Source organism: Barbus barbus, assembly GCF_936440315.1.
Source record: "Barbus barbus genome assembly, chromosome: 11".
Lineage (NCBI taxonomy): Eukaryota > Metazoa > Chordata > Actinopteri > Cypriniformes > Cyprinidae > Barbus > Barbus barbus.
Genome location: NC_136739.1, coordinates 5,628,804 through 5,645,285, shown reverse-complemented (window position 1 = coordinate 5,645,285; position 16,482 = coordinate 5,628,804). Strand labels below are relative to the sequence as shown.

At 39.2% G+C, this 16,482-nt stretch overlaps 1 protein-coding gene across 1 annotated transcript in view; it reads right to left on the bottom strand.

The window, feature by feature from the left end:
* Nucleotides 1-5,461: 5,461 nt before the first annotated feature.
* The window catches only part of LOC306876871 (epithelial-stromal interaction protein 1-like), a 30,364-nt gene continuing 19,343 nt past the window's right edge, over nucleotides 5,462-16,482 (bottom strand). Inside the window, exon 11 of the mRNA XM_079428311.1 lies at nucleotides 5,462-6,107. Coding sequence (XP_079284437.1) covers nucleotides 5,977-6,107 — 131 coding nt within the window. The 3' untranslated portion in view covers nucleotides 5,462-5,976. The remainder of the gene's footprint in view (nucleotides 6,108-16,482) is intronic.

The following is a 16,482-nucleotide window of genomic DNA, read 5'->3' as shown; positions in this document are numbered from 1 at the left end:
ATCTCGGCTACAACAGTTGTGGCAACCTACATGTTTTGGAACAATATTTATTTATGATAATCTACATCCATATTATAAGATGTCACAACAGAGAACAATACGTTGCAGAATGAAAATGTTACACTACTGTTACACTAATGTTTGGGGTCAGTAAGATTATTATTATAGAAATCAATACTTTTATAGGTCAAAAGTAACAGTAAATACATTTATACAGTAACTGAAGATTTCTATTCCAAATAAATGCTGTTCTTTTCAACTTTATATTAATCAGAAGAATAGAAAAATCCTGAAAAAATGTATGCAGCACAACTGTTCAACATTGCTTATAATACGAAATGTCTTTCGAGCAGCAAATATTATAATGATTTTTAAAGGGTCATGTGACACTGAAGACTAATGATGCTGAAAATTCAGCTTTGCATCAAGGGAATAAATTACATTTTAAAACCTCAAATTTTGAATGGTATGTGCCTGTAGCACAAATGGTTCTGAAAAACCTTAGCAAGCACATTTAAAAGATAAAAGAAGAAAATGGTCCGTTTGGGCACAAACGTATTACTTTGACCAAATTAGTATAACAAAGTGTATCACAAAGTGGTATGCACTTGTTAAAGTTGGATTGCTGTAATGAGTGGAGAAATGTCCTCAGCAAATGAATAATCATGTCTCACTCCTTTTGAATTAACGCTGACGCGCTTCCATGACTTGGATGTTATTTCCCAAACAAAACAAATAATCTCTGACACATCATACACCAAAATCACAGACGGCCACTGAAAGCACTACTCTTCTGTTGTTGCTTCATCTCCAGCTTTGTTGTGGCCTTTAATTAAGCGGCAAACAGTTTGTTCTGCCCCCAACAGAGTCGCCACAGAACAGCGTGTTGGTGGTTTTCAGCATGGGGTGCTTCTACATGGGTGGGAGGAGTGAATGTCACCTCAAATCTACTGGCAGAGGAGGTCAGACTAGTTCGAGTGACATGCAGGCCTGGGGCAGAGGAAGTTCATCGGGGCATGGTGTAGCTCAGATCTTGTGTTACCCGTGAGAAGCCAGAGAGAGAGTCAGAGGAGTATGTTTTTTCCAGAGTGGGACGTCAGAACGCCAATCTGTGGGTATTAGCAGAGTTTGTAAGCAGGCAGAGCCATTGCTTTTGCTATAGTCTTGGGGTTTGTGCCAGTGCCAGACCAGAGAAAGCAAATATTTTGCTAGTCTTGCAGCTGTGCAGGTTCCATGTAGAGTGACTTCAGGTTGGAAAAGGGCCATGCCTCAGCGGGGAAACAGTCAAGATAAAAAACACACCAGCAAAACATAATATTGGCCATAATTAGTGTTAAATCACATGGGCTGTGAGGACTTTGAGTGGCGTCAGCTCCCTGGTCTGTACCCCTCTCTTAAGGTCCCATCAGGACAGAAGGACATCATCGTAGTGTAGTAAAGAGCACTCATCACTAGTCTTTCCTCAAGCTGTTTCATGACACTTAAGCCAACATGGTGACAGATTTCCAGCCAGTACACTGTATTTTGGCTTCGCACCCTCATGACGGCTTAAACATGAAGGATATAATCTGTCACATCATCACTGTTGATGTTATTTCCCATAGTTTTCATCGTCAAATACTCTGGCAGTTTTATTGCTCAGAGGTTGCTCTTTCATAGCTCAGGAGACTTTGTGCATGTCTTAAGTATGACATTCTGACTGATGTTTCTTCTAAACTACCTTACCATAAGTAAAAATAAACACAATTGAAATAGCTGTTGACAAAGTGCAGTAAAAGAGAGATAAATTTGGTGTTATGGGAGGGATGGGCACTTGTCAGGCTGGGAGAACAGATACCCTTCTAAACCAGCAAAGACCAGAAAACGGTCATAGACTGGTTTATACATTTTCTAGCAGAAAGTATATTCAGATGAACTGCTTTTGAATATCTGAACCAAAAACACTTTAATATACAATATGTGTGATTTTAAAGGGTTACTCCACTCCAAAATGAAAATCACTTACCCCCATGTCATTCCAAACCCGTAACAGCTTCGTTATTTTTGTTTTCTTTGCATACAAAAAGTATTCTCGTAGCTTTTTAAAATTACGGTTGAACCACTGCATGGAAGATGAACTATTTTGACGATGTCTTTCATACTTTTCTGGGCCTTGACAGTGTTATTTACTTGGCAGTCAATGGGACAGTAACATGCCTCCCGGTTTTCATCCAAAATATCTTAAATTGTGTTCCGAAGATAAACAAAGCTTTTACGGGTTTGGAACGGCATGAAGGTAAGAGTAAGAGGGTAAGAGTTTTGGGGGTGGAGTAACCTTTAAACAAATAACTAGACAAGTCTGTATAAAATATCGACCCTATTACCATGATTTAATTTAGTAAACCACTGATAATTGAAAAGTGGACATTTATAGAAATGGCAACATATTTCCTTAAAGTATCATGATCTTGAGTAAAAGGCATATTATGCCATCTTAAACCATGAAACTGTCAACCCTGTTAACTTTTACATTTGTGCCCCTGTTTTATTAAGGATTCACTTCAGATGAATGACTTATGAGGAAATAAGATCTTAGCTGACATATGATACATCTTTCTTGCATTTCACTAACAACCTTGGGGTTAAGAAGAAACCGGTCTAAACCAAAAACACATTTACGATATATAACTTGTGTTCCTTCTAACAAACAAGTAGACAAGACATTTCCATGGCCGTTTAGCAGAAAAGCAGGTTACAAATGTCTATCCTGTTACCATTATTTTATTTAGAATCGCTTATAATCAGAAAGTGGATATTTATAGAAATGTCAGCATTACATGAATTATTTTTCCTTGTAGTGTCATGACCCTGAAAGCGAAACCATGAAACGGCTGTTTTTAGGCAGTATTGCTGCTTCAGATTAATGATTTTCGGGAGGAAAAAGAGCTAAACCACAAACAGTTGCTTATACAGTTTATGTCCTTTCAACAAATAACTATTAGACAAGACAATCTTTCACACATTATTCAACTCAACAGCAAGTGGTCTGTATAAAATGTTAACCTTGTTACCATGATTTAATTTAGCAAACCACTGATAACTGAAAAGTAGATATTTGCAGAAATGTCAGCATGAATTGAAATGAATTCCCCATATAGTATCATGACCTTGAGCACAATGCATATTATATCAATTTAGCCCATAAAACTGTCAACCCTGTTACCTTGAGGCTGGTTTAAGCTGTTTGTTTAGGGAGTATTCCTGCTTCAGACAAACGACTTTTTGGGAATAAGGAGCTAAACCACAAACAGTTCCATATATGATTTGTATCTCTATAATAAATCATTTCAGTATAATAGCAGGCTGCCTATTCGTTGTCAAATACACAGTGCTTTGTATTACAAACATATCTTCCATCACTCACATAAAATGAATCATTCTTTGGCTTGATTTCCCAATGCTTAATCATTCCATATATAACAGTTAGAAGAAATATTTCAAAGGCGCCCAATTCTCAGTGGAGCTGCAACGTACGTAAATATTGTTGTGCCGGAGCTAGTTTATTTATTTGTTTGTGTCTGCGCGTGTGAGAGCAAACAAGGATTGTCGGCGCTGTCAGCCAGCAGCCAAGGCGTGCCTCAATAGCCTGTCTCGTGGAGCCCATTTTCCCCAGGAAACAACGTGACTCAGTTGTGGTTGACTGTGGAGATCTCTACATGTTACAGCCCTGCGAGTGGCATGTTTTCCTAGTTCACTTTGAGGTCTTCTTCTGTCCTGAAGTATCCTCCGTGTAACAGACAAGATGGCCAATATTTCAGTATGCACACAAGCAAACGTTACACCCTGCACGTACGGTATAGCTGGAAAACCGATGCGGTCCCTAGCGATAAAAGTCGATCTTTCGCAGACACGAGAGCCTGTGCGATCTCGTCGGTTTTATTTTTCTATACAGCAAAGCTGCATTTCATGACTCATTCTCTTAGACGAAACCTTGGAATAATACGAGCGTGAAAGGACAACTCACATGAGTCCTCAACTGAAACCTCACAATGCTTGGAAAACGGTCAAAGAGAAAAACAAAAGGGGTAATTTCGTAGAGAATCAATGTATTTGTCTTTTCGACACCAATGGATAATGGACCCCAGATCTGCTGGGTGTATGCTGTGGTTTATAGCTGTCTGTAGATTTTATTATTTTCCCCCCAGAATTCTTGGGTGATATGGGTAATGTTATGACCTAATTCAGATGGGGAACCACCCACAGGAAATCCCCCTGAATGCTGCTGAGGTAATCAGGGTAGACCTACCTACCACAAATCTGATTTTTGGGCCATCAGAGTTGTGCGATATGACGTTGCAGCGTGATCCCTCTTAGTTTCAATGACCCAGAACAACACCTCTCGGAAATGTTTCTTGGTATCGTGTCTGAAAAAACACAGTTTGGGTTACCTTGGGAACCGCTCTTTCCACAACTACCTCTCCACCCTGCACACAGGAAAACACACTCGCAAAAAATACGCTCATCAAAAGACAGGGAAGCTGTCACAGGAAATGGCATGTTTAATGCAGCGAACGCATTTACATGAGAAACTTTTCCTGTGCAGGAACACGATTGATCGCGGTTGAACAAAAACAATTCACACAGAATCAACCACATTATTTTGTTCACTAAGCAGGGTAAAAATCTTTGAAGAGCAAGAAAACTGTTCCGCGGGATGTACAAGTTTATGTTTTGGCCACACTTGAACCTGAACTCCTTGATTCCTTGAGTCAAAAACACCAGCTCTTTCTCTATCATCAGCAAAATTGGTGCCATTTGTGTCTCTCTTATACATATTTGTAAAATGACTTTATCAATGAAGATGCTGAGTTTTACTTTGTGGTAGTTTAGGCAATTTTCTAAACACATCAATACAAATCCAGGAACTTAAATATTATTATTATTTTTTCTACATGTGGACACCGTCAAATCTTTTTTTTAGGACGACGCACCCATGAAATGTCTCTTCCATTACTCCAGGATTAAATCTGCTGAATAGAGTGCAACTGTGCCTGCCCACTTTTTCTGCCGCATTTGTTCCAGAATATATTGCCCACTTATTTTCCCATACAAATTTTAAAAAAGTCTTTAAGAAAATTTAAGCCTTGAACCAAACCATCCAGCTAAGAGGTGCACTTAACGGCTTTAACACGGGAAAGAGCTACAATCTCATGAAGCATTGTGAGTGATGTAAAATAAAATGAATGTATGTATGTATAAATATAGATTGATATGTATAAATATATACACAAATATGTGAGTAGGTTATGAATATATCATTGGCAGTGCTTCATGGGAGTGCTGAAGAGTTCTTTTAATCTTGATTCTCTTGCTGCGATTCTCTGATTTAGATGTTTTTCAACAGAAACTTTGCAGTTAAACACAATTATTTAAAATATAAATTGAAATAATAAAACTAATAGCATCAACAAAAGCACAAATCCACAATAAAAATGATTTTTATTTCAGGAACTCATCTGTTGCACTCAATTTCACATACATAGAGGCTGCTTTTTTAAATGAATGCAGTTTTAGCAGAAACCTATACAGCATTCAGGAAGCTAATGAACTGTATGATGGTTTGGTTTTTCACTGTCCATCCCTATGGTGGATGAGCTCAGTCCTTTACCTCATTGTAAATTAGCCTTTGAATTTAGTGAACGCACATCATTTAGCCTGTGAATTGTACTCAAGGGATCCATAAAAGTTCCCACAGCAGACTCAAATCTTGATTTATAGTTTTGATTTCTTTTCTCTGTGACTAAGTGTCAATCCATTTAGTGTCAGAGCAAAAATAACTGAACAAACTTAAAAATATTTTTTTGTTTCAGTTCAAAGGACACTAGATTTTTTGGTTTAAGCTCGTCATCTTCATTACGTAAAGGGACAGTTCACACCAAAATTATTAATTACTCACAAAACAACATTAGGATCAATCTATCACTGAAGAGAAAATATTTACACATTAAGCAACTCATATGCCTGCTGGTAATTGCCATTGCACTGTTTGACGATCTCTTCCAGCATATTGAGCTCATAGTATGGAAACCTATTCTGGAGTTTCATCAGAGTCCACATATGGCCACAATCTACAAGGGGAAAAAAAAAACAAATTGTTAATGTACAGTAGTAACTAATATCTCCATAGCTGAATCACTCTACATTAGCATTTCCATGCACAAAATGCGAGCGCGAGGCTGCCAAAAAATTATGAGCAACCTTGGTCACTTGTTCCTAGACTTCAGATCCTGAAGCTCTCACACACATCCTTCTAATAATGTGCAGCTATGCAGCGCTGCAGCGCAAGATTGACCTCCCTGCTGGTTCATCTGGTTCATGGAGCAGGACAGACAGGGTGGGAGAACTCGTCTCCACCGCAGTGCTTCTGCCAGCCTGTTCTGCAAACAACGGCATCTTGATCCCACACTAAACCACACACTAATGGACCAAACTAGCACTATGGCAGACAGATGTCCCATACACACAGATCCTAGGAATGTAGGATAGATGGGAAGACCGTCATTGGACATAAAAGCCAACAGAAAATAATTGAAATTAGGCAAGTGGTGAAAGGATACTGATGGCAATAATTCAAACAGACAGAATAAGTGTTCAATCAAGGTATACATTTTATTGGTAAAATATATGTATTTCTGGGGACTGGAACCAACAACATTGCTAGCGCTATGCTTTAGCAGTTGAGCTACAGGAAAATAATTGAAGGTGAAGTGGGTATTTTTTATCATAGTTTAATGTGTAGCGCCAACTGTAAGTAATCTGTTCGTAGGTTGATTTATGGGTGGAGTTATTCGGAAAATGGAAGTCATTATTTTTGTGGTTACATTCAGTGATGTTAGTGGAGCAGAAATTACTCACTTCACCTTTAAGAATATACAGCTTGAATCTGGTATAGCAAGACATATTAGACACTACAGGCAGTGGTCAATTTTATGATTTTGGTCAATTTTATGATTTTGGGCTATTTCGCTTTCATAACTGGACTTCCATCAAACTAATGGAAAGAAAACAACCAAAATACACATTTGATTATTTATTATTAGATTTGATCTGTTTGCATTAATAGATTTCAATTACAATACATATCTTTAAAGGCCATTTTCTCAAACTATTTTTTTTCTTTTCTAGCCATAAATCTCCACTTAAGTAGCACTTACATAGTTCTTTCCAGTTTTATTCCCATCTATGTTCTAAAGGTTTTTGTAAAGGGGTTTGTTCAGATTTAATTTGCATGATATATATATTTGACATTTTAAGGGATAGTTCACGCAAAAATAAAAATTACCCCATGATTTGCTCTCCCTGAAGCCATCCTAGATGTATATGACTTTCTTCTTTCAGACGAATACAATCCGATATTAAAAAAATCTCCTGGCTCTTCCAAGCTTTATAATGCCAGTAAATGGGGTGTAAGAGTTTGAAGTCTGTAACCACCCAGAGTTTGGTTATCATGTTTTCTGCTGTTTTCGTTGTTTTTGTATGTCATACTACTCCTGTGCTCTAGGGGAACTAGGTAGCCTGCTCCTCAGTATTTAGCCAGGTAAGAGGGGAGAAGTTAGTATGGTTTGGTGAAGGGAAGCATGGTTTGTCTCTCATGGTGCACCCAAGATGCACAGAGTCCAGACTGAGAAACTGTGGTTTTAAGCTCAGTCAAAAGGACTTTTTATATATATGCACATCAATTTGTCCACTTTATGGATATGATGCTGATGTGGTGCTTGGAACCGGTGGGCTCAGTTTCAGAGGACAGCGGTAACAAGGCTTTACCTCATCGTTTGGATTCTTTTGGATTAACTGTCCCTTTGGATTACTCTACTTACCGCACACTTCATCATTGCACTGGACAATTGACTCTGAGCTACAACTCATAGGGATTGCTCTACAAACTACATGGCAATGGTCATATAAGGTTTTCTTTTCACGGCAAGGCTGAACGTCAGTGCTAGTATTGTGTTTGTGTGTATTTGTTATTTTGCTTGCTATTTCGGTTTCTTTGGATGGGTTTTGTTTATATAAATATTTTTCCTGCTCTTTCAAATTTTTTGTTTGATTTATTTGTTTAAATACAAGTTTGGTCGGTGGGTCCCTCCCTCTAATTATCTTGTAGCTCGCCTCTCTAGGGTGTTCTTAGGGAGACCGTTACAGATTGGCGCCCGAACAGGGACCATCAGGCCCAAAAAAAAAAAAAAAAAAAAAAAATCTTTAACTTGAGTTTTTTTTCACAGTTTTATTGTCACATAGAGCCCCGATGTCGTCATCTGCAATGGATGGGGATGAAGTCATACCTAGTGCAAGTTTCACTTCTGAGTCTTTTACTGCCAGAAGAGAACCAATGAGAGATTTGATAAACACCTTCAGCGATTTGTATATTGACTCTGATGAGGGAAGCGAAAGAGCTATGGATAATGTTCTTGAGGATGATTCTTCTTTCCCTCCTCCACTGCCACCACCGGAAGAAAATGGAGAAACTGAACACAATGCAAACTTTTCAGCTACAGCCCTGAATGATCGAGTCACAGCTTTGGAAAATCAGATGGCAAACATATGTCAGGTGGTGAGTGAGCAAGTTTCTTGTGACGAGTTTGTTAAGCAATGTAAAAAGATTGAAGATAGGATGTCATATCATGTTCAACGTGAGTGTGAAAGGGTTAAACAGCAGATGGAAATGATAGTCAAGGATCTGGGTCAATCTATGATAGATTGCTTGAAAAGAAGAGATCGGCAACTGGAGCAAAAGTTTCAAGTGTTGAGACTATCTTCATCTACCCCAGTAATCTCAAAAATTGATCCTCTAGTTCGTGATGATGCCACACTACCTAGTAACATGACATATAATTTACCGACCAACCATGTTCATAACCAGACCAACCAGTCTGCAATTCAGTATAACCCTCCAGTAAAACTTGACTTCCCTAGTTTCAGCAATACCCTTGAAGATGATCCAGTTTCATTCATTGAACGTTGTGAGGAATACCTTGATGTTCGCCCCCTCAGTGATGATGAAATTTTGGCCTCACTCTCAGCTGTACTGAAAGGAACTGCCAAAGATTGGTGGATGGCAGAGAGGAGAAGTGTGGCCAAATGGAAGCAATTCAAGGAGAGATTCCTACACTCGTTTTTAAGCGAAGACTACCGGGAGGTGGTAGCCAGGAAACTGTTGGAAAGAAAGCAAGGTGCTAAAGAGAGTTTCAGGGACTTTGCTTTTCAATATCGTGCTTTATGTCTACGATGGAAAAACGATATGTCTGAGAAGGAAGTGGTACAATCCATCTTGAGGAACTGCAATCCGCGACTCGCCAGCTTATTACGAGGAACTGTCAAGGACGTGGGAGAGTTAGTTAGGATTGGAACACAAATTGAAAGAGACTTTGATGAGTCTAGGAGGTATTGGAGTCAAGTCAATGGGGAGGAACAGAAAAGGAAAATGTCCACTGTTCAAGAACCTCAGCGCAAGTTACCACAGGCTGGCAGTCGAAATGTGCTACTTGATCAAAGCCCAGACCATCATGCCTACAAGAACATCTCCCTTCCCATAATCATCAGAGACAGTTATATCATTGCTATAGTTGACACTGGAAGCACATTCTCACTAATTCAACAATCGTTGTGGAAGCAGTTAAGTCCTCTGGAAGCATGTCAACCGAGTGGAGGTCAATCATTCCTGTTGGCTAATGGGCAGAGACAAAATTCCTTAGGCAAAGTGAGTTGGAGATGTGAGATTCAAGGACAGTCTGTGTATGTGACTTTCTTCATTATGCAAGATTCCGATCTAACTGTTCCAGTTCTTCTAGGAATCGACTTTCTGTTGGAGTCCAGGATGGTGTTGGATTTCCACAAAGCAGAGTACAGAATACCTGCAATACCAGAACCAAAAACATTTCCTTTTCAACAGTACGATATTCAACCCTCTGCCTATTTCTATCTTGCACTACCTGGGCCTACCTGTGATGACGAAACTCTCCAACAGATTCACAAGTTAGCTCAAGCAGCAGATGCAGATCTCACCACTCAGAAGGAGTTAAAGGATCTTATGGTACATTGGTCTACGGTGTGCACTCAGCAGATTGGTCGAACAAATTACATCCAGCACAGCATCATAACTGTCGACGAAATTCCCGTAAGAAAACGTGCTTACAAGGTCTCTATGGAGAAGCAGAAATTCATTGATTCACAAGTACAAGAACTTTTAGACAAAGGCATCATCCAACCGTCTATTTCACCATGGGCTTCGCCTGTGGTTATAGTTCAGAAGAAGGATGGAGGTTCCAGATTCTGTATAGATTATCGAGGCCTTAACTCCAAAACACATCTGGATGCCTACCCCATGCCTCAAATACAGGATATCCTAGAGAGTCTCCATGAATCCACCGTCTTCAGTACACTAGATTTAAAAAGTGGCTACTGGCAACTAGAAATGGATCAGGACAGCATTAAAAAAACGGCTTTTGTCACATCCGCAGGGTTATATGAATTTCTGTGTCTACCGTTCGGCCTGAAAAACGCTGCAGCATCCTTCCAGCGGTTGATGGAACAGGTACTACGTGGAGTGCGAGGAAAATGTTGCATGGTATACATTGATGATATCATTGTTTATTCAAAAACCATTCCAGAACATCTTCAGCATCTCCAACAAGTTTTTACTTGCCTCCATAAAGCGGGTCTCACCCTCAATCTGAAAAAATGCAACTTTATCCAGAAATCACTTTCATTCCTTGGACATATCATGACATCTGAAGGAATAAAAACTGACCCAGCCAAAATTTCAGCAGTTGAATCATTTCCCATACCCCAAACCATCAAAGACGTGCAAAGGTTCCTAGGTTTAGCAGGATGGTATCATCGTTTCATTCCCCAATTCTCTGAAAAAGCAGCCCCATTACATGCCCTGAAACAGAAGAATGCTTCATGGGAATGGACGGAGCAATGTCAACAAGCTTTTAACACAATTAAACAAGATCTTGTACAAGCACCAGTTTTAATCACTCCTGACTTCTCTAAATCTTTCAGAGTACAAACCGATGCCAGTAATATTGGTGTGGGAGCTGTTCTCACCCAGGAAGTGGATGGAGAAGTACACGTCATTGCCTATGCGTCTCGTTTGCTGAGAGGAGCAGAGAAAGCTTATTCTGTTTCAGAAAAAGAGTGTCTGGCAGTAGTGTGGGCCGTCGAGAAATGGAGACAGTATCTGGAGGGACGGATGTTTGAAGTAATAACAGATCATGCAGCCTTGACCTGGGCATTTCAGCATCCGAAACCCTCCTCACGCCTCATACGATGGACCATAAGACTACAAGGTTTTCATTTCACGGTGAGATATAGGAAAGGCCAGTGTAATGTGGTACCAGACGTGCTATCAAGAAGTCTTAACACTCCTCAAGACACGTTACTCATCGCTACGGCAACCAAAAACATTTTACCACCATGTGACCTACCAGTCGACCTCTCACAAATTGCCACAGCTCAACAGCACGATGATGAGGTTCGAGACTTAGTCACTAAGGCAAGCAAAAAGACCCTTGATGTGGCCAGAGTTCACTATGTTCTTGAAAATGGCTTGCTATTTCGCAGTGTACCTGATGGTAAAAAAGGACAAAAACTTCAACTATTCATTCCCTCTGCCCTAAGACAACCATTCTTACAATATGCTCATGACAATCCACTGAGTGGTCATTTGGGAAAGCTCAAAACCTTATTTAGGCTCCTTGAGACAGTGTATTGGCCTAGCATCAGAGCAGATGTCTGGAAATGTTGTAAAGAGTGTCAAACCTGCCAAAAACACAAGCCATCTATGACCAAAACATCAGGTTTTCTACAAAGCACTCCTGTAGTTGAACCTGGATTCATGTTGGGAGTAGATCTCATGGGTCCCTTCCCGAAGAGCATTAAACAACATGAGTATCTTTTAGTTGTTGTTGATTATTTCACCAAATGGGTAGAGTTGTTTCCTTTGAGGACTGCCAAAGCACCTCATATTGCAAAGATTTTGATAGATGAAGTCTTTACCAGATGGGGAACTCCAGCTCATCTTGTATCAGATAGAGGTACACAGTTTACCTCTCATCTTATTGCCCTAGTATGTAAACAATGGGGGGTAGTTCAAAAATTAACCACCGCCTACCACCCTCAGACAAATCTAACGGAACGTGTCAACAGAAACTTGAAAACAATGATTGCGTCCTATGTGGGGGCTCAACACCGACAGTGGGATAAGTGGTTGGCTGAATTCAGGTATGCCATTAACTCTGCCTGGCATGAGAGCACGGGATTTACACCTGCAGAAGTAGCATTAGGACGTAAATTGAAAGGACCGATGGAAAGAGCCCTTCAACCGTTGCCTGACCCTGACAGCCCAGCCTACCCTATATTGGAAAGGCAGAAGGAACTCTTTAGTCTGGTGAGGGAGAATGTAAAGCGAGCTCAGACTAAACAGAAAAAATACTACGACCAACATCACAAACCTGCTCAATTCCAAGATGGAGACGTGGTATGGGTACGAACTCATCCCCTGTCCAGAGCAGATGACGGTTTTATGGCAAAACTGTCCCCTAGGTGGAAAGGTCCCGCCAAGATTGTAAAGAAATTGGGCCCAGTTAATTATCAAGTCTCTCTTGTGTCTAATCCAGATACTTTTGATACATATCATGTTCAACACCTGAAGCTTTGTCATGGGTATGTCAAATCTTCCACTGAGGGAGGAGGTATGTAACCACCCAGAGTTTGGTTATCATGTTTTCTGCTGTTTTCGTTGTTTTTGTATGTCATACTACTCCTGTGCTCTAGGGGAACTAGGTAGCCTGCTCCTCAGTATTTAGCCAGGTAAGAGGGGAGAAGTTAGTATGGTTTGGTGAAGGGAAGCATGGTTTGTCTCTCATGGTGCACCCAAGATGCACAGAGTCCAGACTGAGAAACTGTGGTTTTAAGCTCAGTCAAAAGGACTTTTTATATATATGCACATCAATTTGTCCACTTTATGGATATGATGCTGATGTGGTGCTTGGAACCGGTGGGCTCAGTTTCAGAGGACAGCGGTAACAAGGCTTTACCTCATCGTTTGGATTCTTTTGGATTAACTGTCCCTTTGGATTACTCTACTTACCGCACACTTCATCATTGCACTGGACAATTGACTCTGAGCTACAACTCATAGGGATTGCTCTACAAACTACATGGCAATGGTCATATAAGGTTTTCTTTTCACGGCAAGGCTGAACGTCAGTGCTAGTATTGTGTTTGTGTGTATTTGTTATTTTGCTTGCTATTTCGGTTTCTTTGGATGGGTTTTGTTTATATAAATATTTTTCCTGCTCTTTCAAATTTTTTGTTTGATTTATTTGTTTAAATACAAGTTTGGTCGGTGGGTCCCTCCCTCTAATTATCTTGTAGCTCGCCTCTCTAGGGTGTTCTTAGGGAGACCGTTACAGATCCAATAAAAGTGCATAAATCCATCATAAAAAGTGCTCCACGTGGCTCCGGGGGTTAATAAAGGCCTTCTGAAGCAAATCTATGCATTTTTGTAAGAAAAATATCCATATTTACAACTTTATTAACCGTTATCTCTAACTTCCGCTAACTGTCGTACGTGCATTCACAAGAGAGTAGTGTTCCAGCGGATGACGTAGGATGTAGGTGTAGCATAAGCTCTGGTGAGAATATGCTAGTGTCGTGAGAACCGTGTTTTGTTAACAGCAAATCCTCCAACATTTTTCTTTACAAATCCTCATTTTATACTTCTAATTTGTAACCGGTGTTTATTTTGCTTTGTCCTCTGTGCTTCTGTGTCCTGTGTCATCCTCTGGAATGCCTCTTCCTTGTGTGCGCACGTACGACAGTTAGCGGAAGCTAGAGGTTACAGTTTATAAAGTTGAAAATATTAATATTTTTCTTACAACCCCCATTCACTGCCGTTTCTTTGGGTGTACTTTCCCTTTAATGGCTAAAAACTTGGTGAAAACATCTTTTTCTGACTGGTGACAGTATTTCTAATTTATGGAGTAATAAAAAGAGGTATCCAAATACTCTGTAAACACCTTTGGCTTTTAAGGGTTAAAATGGTTCTAATGGTACTCTCCATAATGGTGCCTAGAGTGATGTGGAAAAGAAGAAATCATTTTAAGTCGTTATGAAAAAATATTCTTGTAGCTTCGTGAAATTATAGTTGAACCCCTGATTTTTGTCTTTATACGTTTCTGTGCCTTGACCGTGGTAGAACCCTTGCTGTCTATGCAGGGTCAGAAAGCTCTCAGATTTCATCAAAAATATCTTAATTTGTGTACCGAAGATGAGTGAAAGTCTTACGGGTTTGGAACGACATGAGGGTGAGTAATTAATCACTGAATTTTCATTTTTGGGTGAACTGTCCCTTTAATATATCAACAAAATGAAACAATGATTTTGAACTTGGCTTTATCCAATATTCGGATTTCTGTTATGAAAATATATGCAATAATTGCATACAAAATTAGATAATGCCTCAGTGCATTTGACATTTCAGAAAACTTTTCATAGAAAACAATTGTCTCAATTTACTGTGATTGATGAAATGGAGAAACTATGGCGATATATTTTAGTTAATGTTTAGTCTATTCCATTGTAATGTCTTGCCTTAAACATAGAACGCTTCTAATGTCTAATCCTTCAGACTGTTAACTGTACTCATGGTGTTCATGTACGAAAGCATCATAAGCCAGGGCAGGTCCTATATCTACTGTGAGTAAGCCGAACCGCAGCCAGACGAGAGGTCATTCTGAGACTCTTTTGGTCCGGAGAAAAACACATCTAATGTTTCTGGTAATCAGAGACAGAGGTGTGAGTTTGAGAATCGGAGGACCTGGCTGACCCCAAACCTCAGCTGAGGATACAACCTTTGGTCCTTGCAGTGATTCAGATGTAAGTGATGCTGAACACACAAACATAATGTGTCATTATGCATCTGAGAAGATATGCAGACTGTTTCAATGTGAATGGCACATTAGTCCCACACCATCACACAGCAGCTCCACACACAGATGGAAAAGCTGGCCGTAACAGCCACACCTCTTGGCATAAAAAAAGGTGAAGATCTCCACATATGGTGCTAGAGTCAGGTCGAATTGGACCATAAGTCATTTGCAAATCCCACTAAGGAGGCTAAAGCAATAAGTGTGAATCATACAATTCCATGCCTTTTGGTCAGAATAGAATAAGCAATAGTACTCCATTCCCGGATAGGAAGTAAATTCAGTTTAAGATTTTTTTCTTTTTTCTTTTAGTTTTAAAATGATCAATCCATCACATCAAAAGAGAAATGTAAACTCTGCCATTATTTACTCACTGTTATGTTGTTCCAAACTTTTTTCAGTGGAACACAGATGAAGACATTTTAAATCTTCATGCAGTTCTTTTTCATTTAACACTCCAAAAAGGACACTATAAACCCTCTAAACTTAAATCACATGGTCATATGAGAACCAATGACATCTTTATGCTGCTATTGAAGTCCGAACTGTGCCACTGTTAGGAAAAAAATGTGCAAAAAGGGGATACAACATCTTGCCACAGGGGCAGTGCCATTGAAGGGGTAACTTTGCACATTATTCACCTCTAAAATGAGCATGTTAGACATACTTTTAAGATGGTAACTATGAACCTTTTAGTGGTAAATAGGGTAAAAAGGCTTTTAAAGGCCCAATACAAAAGTTTAGCATGAAAATTTGGAGAGGTACATAAAATATGGAGATATGGCTGAATGAAAATGCAGATTCATTCTCAGTAGATGCCGCTTTTAGAGATGCCAATTAGTTGATCAGTTGTTTATTGCACAGAATATTTTTCAACTGAATATTCATCTTGGTCTTACTCCCCCAGTGACCAGAGTTAACTAAAACTACTTAAAAAAGTGTTACTTGAAATTAAATAATATTAACTGCAATAAAATATAAACACTTATTTTAGCCAGCTGCCAACATTTTTCATTGTTTTTTAGTTTACGTTGTAATAAAACAAAGTTTAAATGTACTGAAACAACTAAAAATAATGAATAACAAATAGACATATTTAAAAAAATAATAAAATAAAAAAACCGACTACAAATGACAAACACAACACAATTTCCAAAACTTTACAATTAAAATGAAAAAAGAAAATAATTAAATAATTCAAAATGTCAATAAAAACTACCTCTACCTCTAAAGGTACAGAGTATAATTGATTTGACAGCCATAAAATCTGTTGCATGTTTGCTCTGATTTGAAAGTGAATAATGAATTGTACTTAAAATATAGTACCCACATCATGTGGACTGCTTTTATGGTGCTTTTTGCACTGACATCCAGACATGCTATCTGCTGTCTTTTTTATGGAAAAGAGCTGCATGAAGATTCTCCCTGTGTGTTCTGCAGAAATAATACCAGCATAAGGGCTTACAGCGACATGAGGGTAAGTAAATACTGACTGATTTTCATTTTTGGA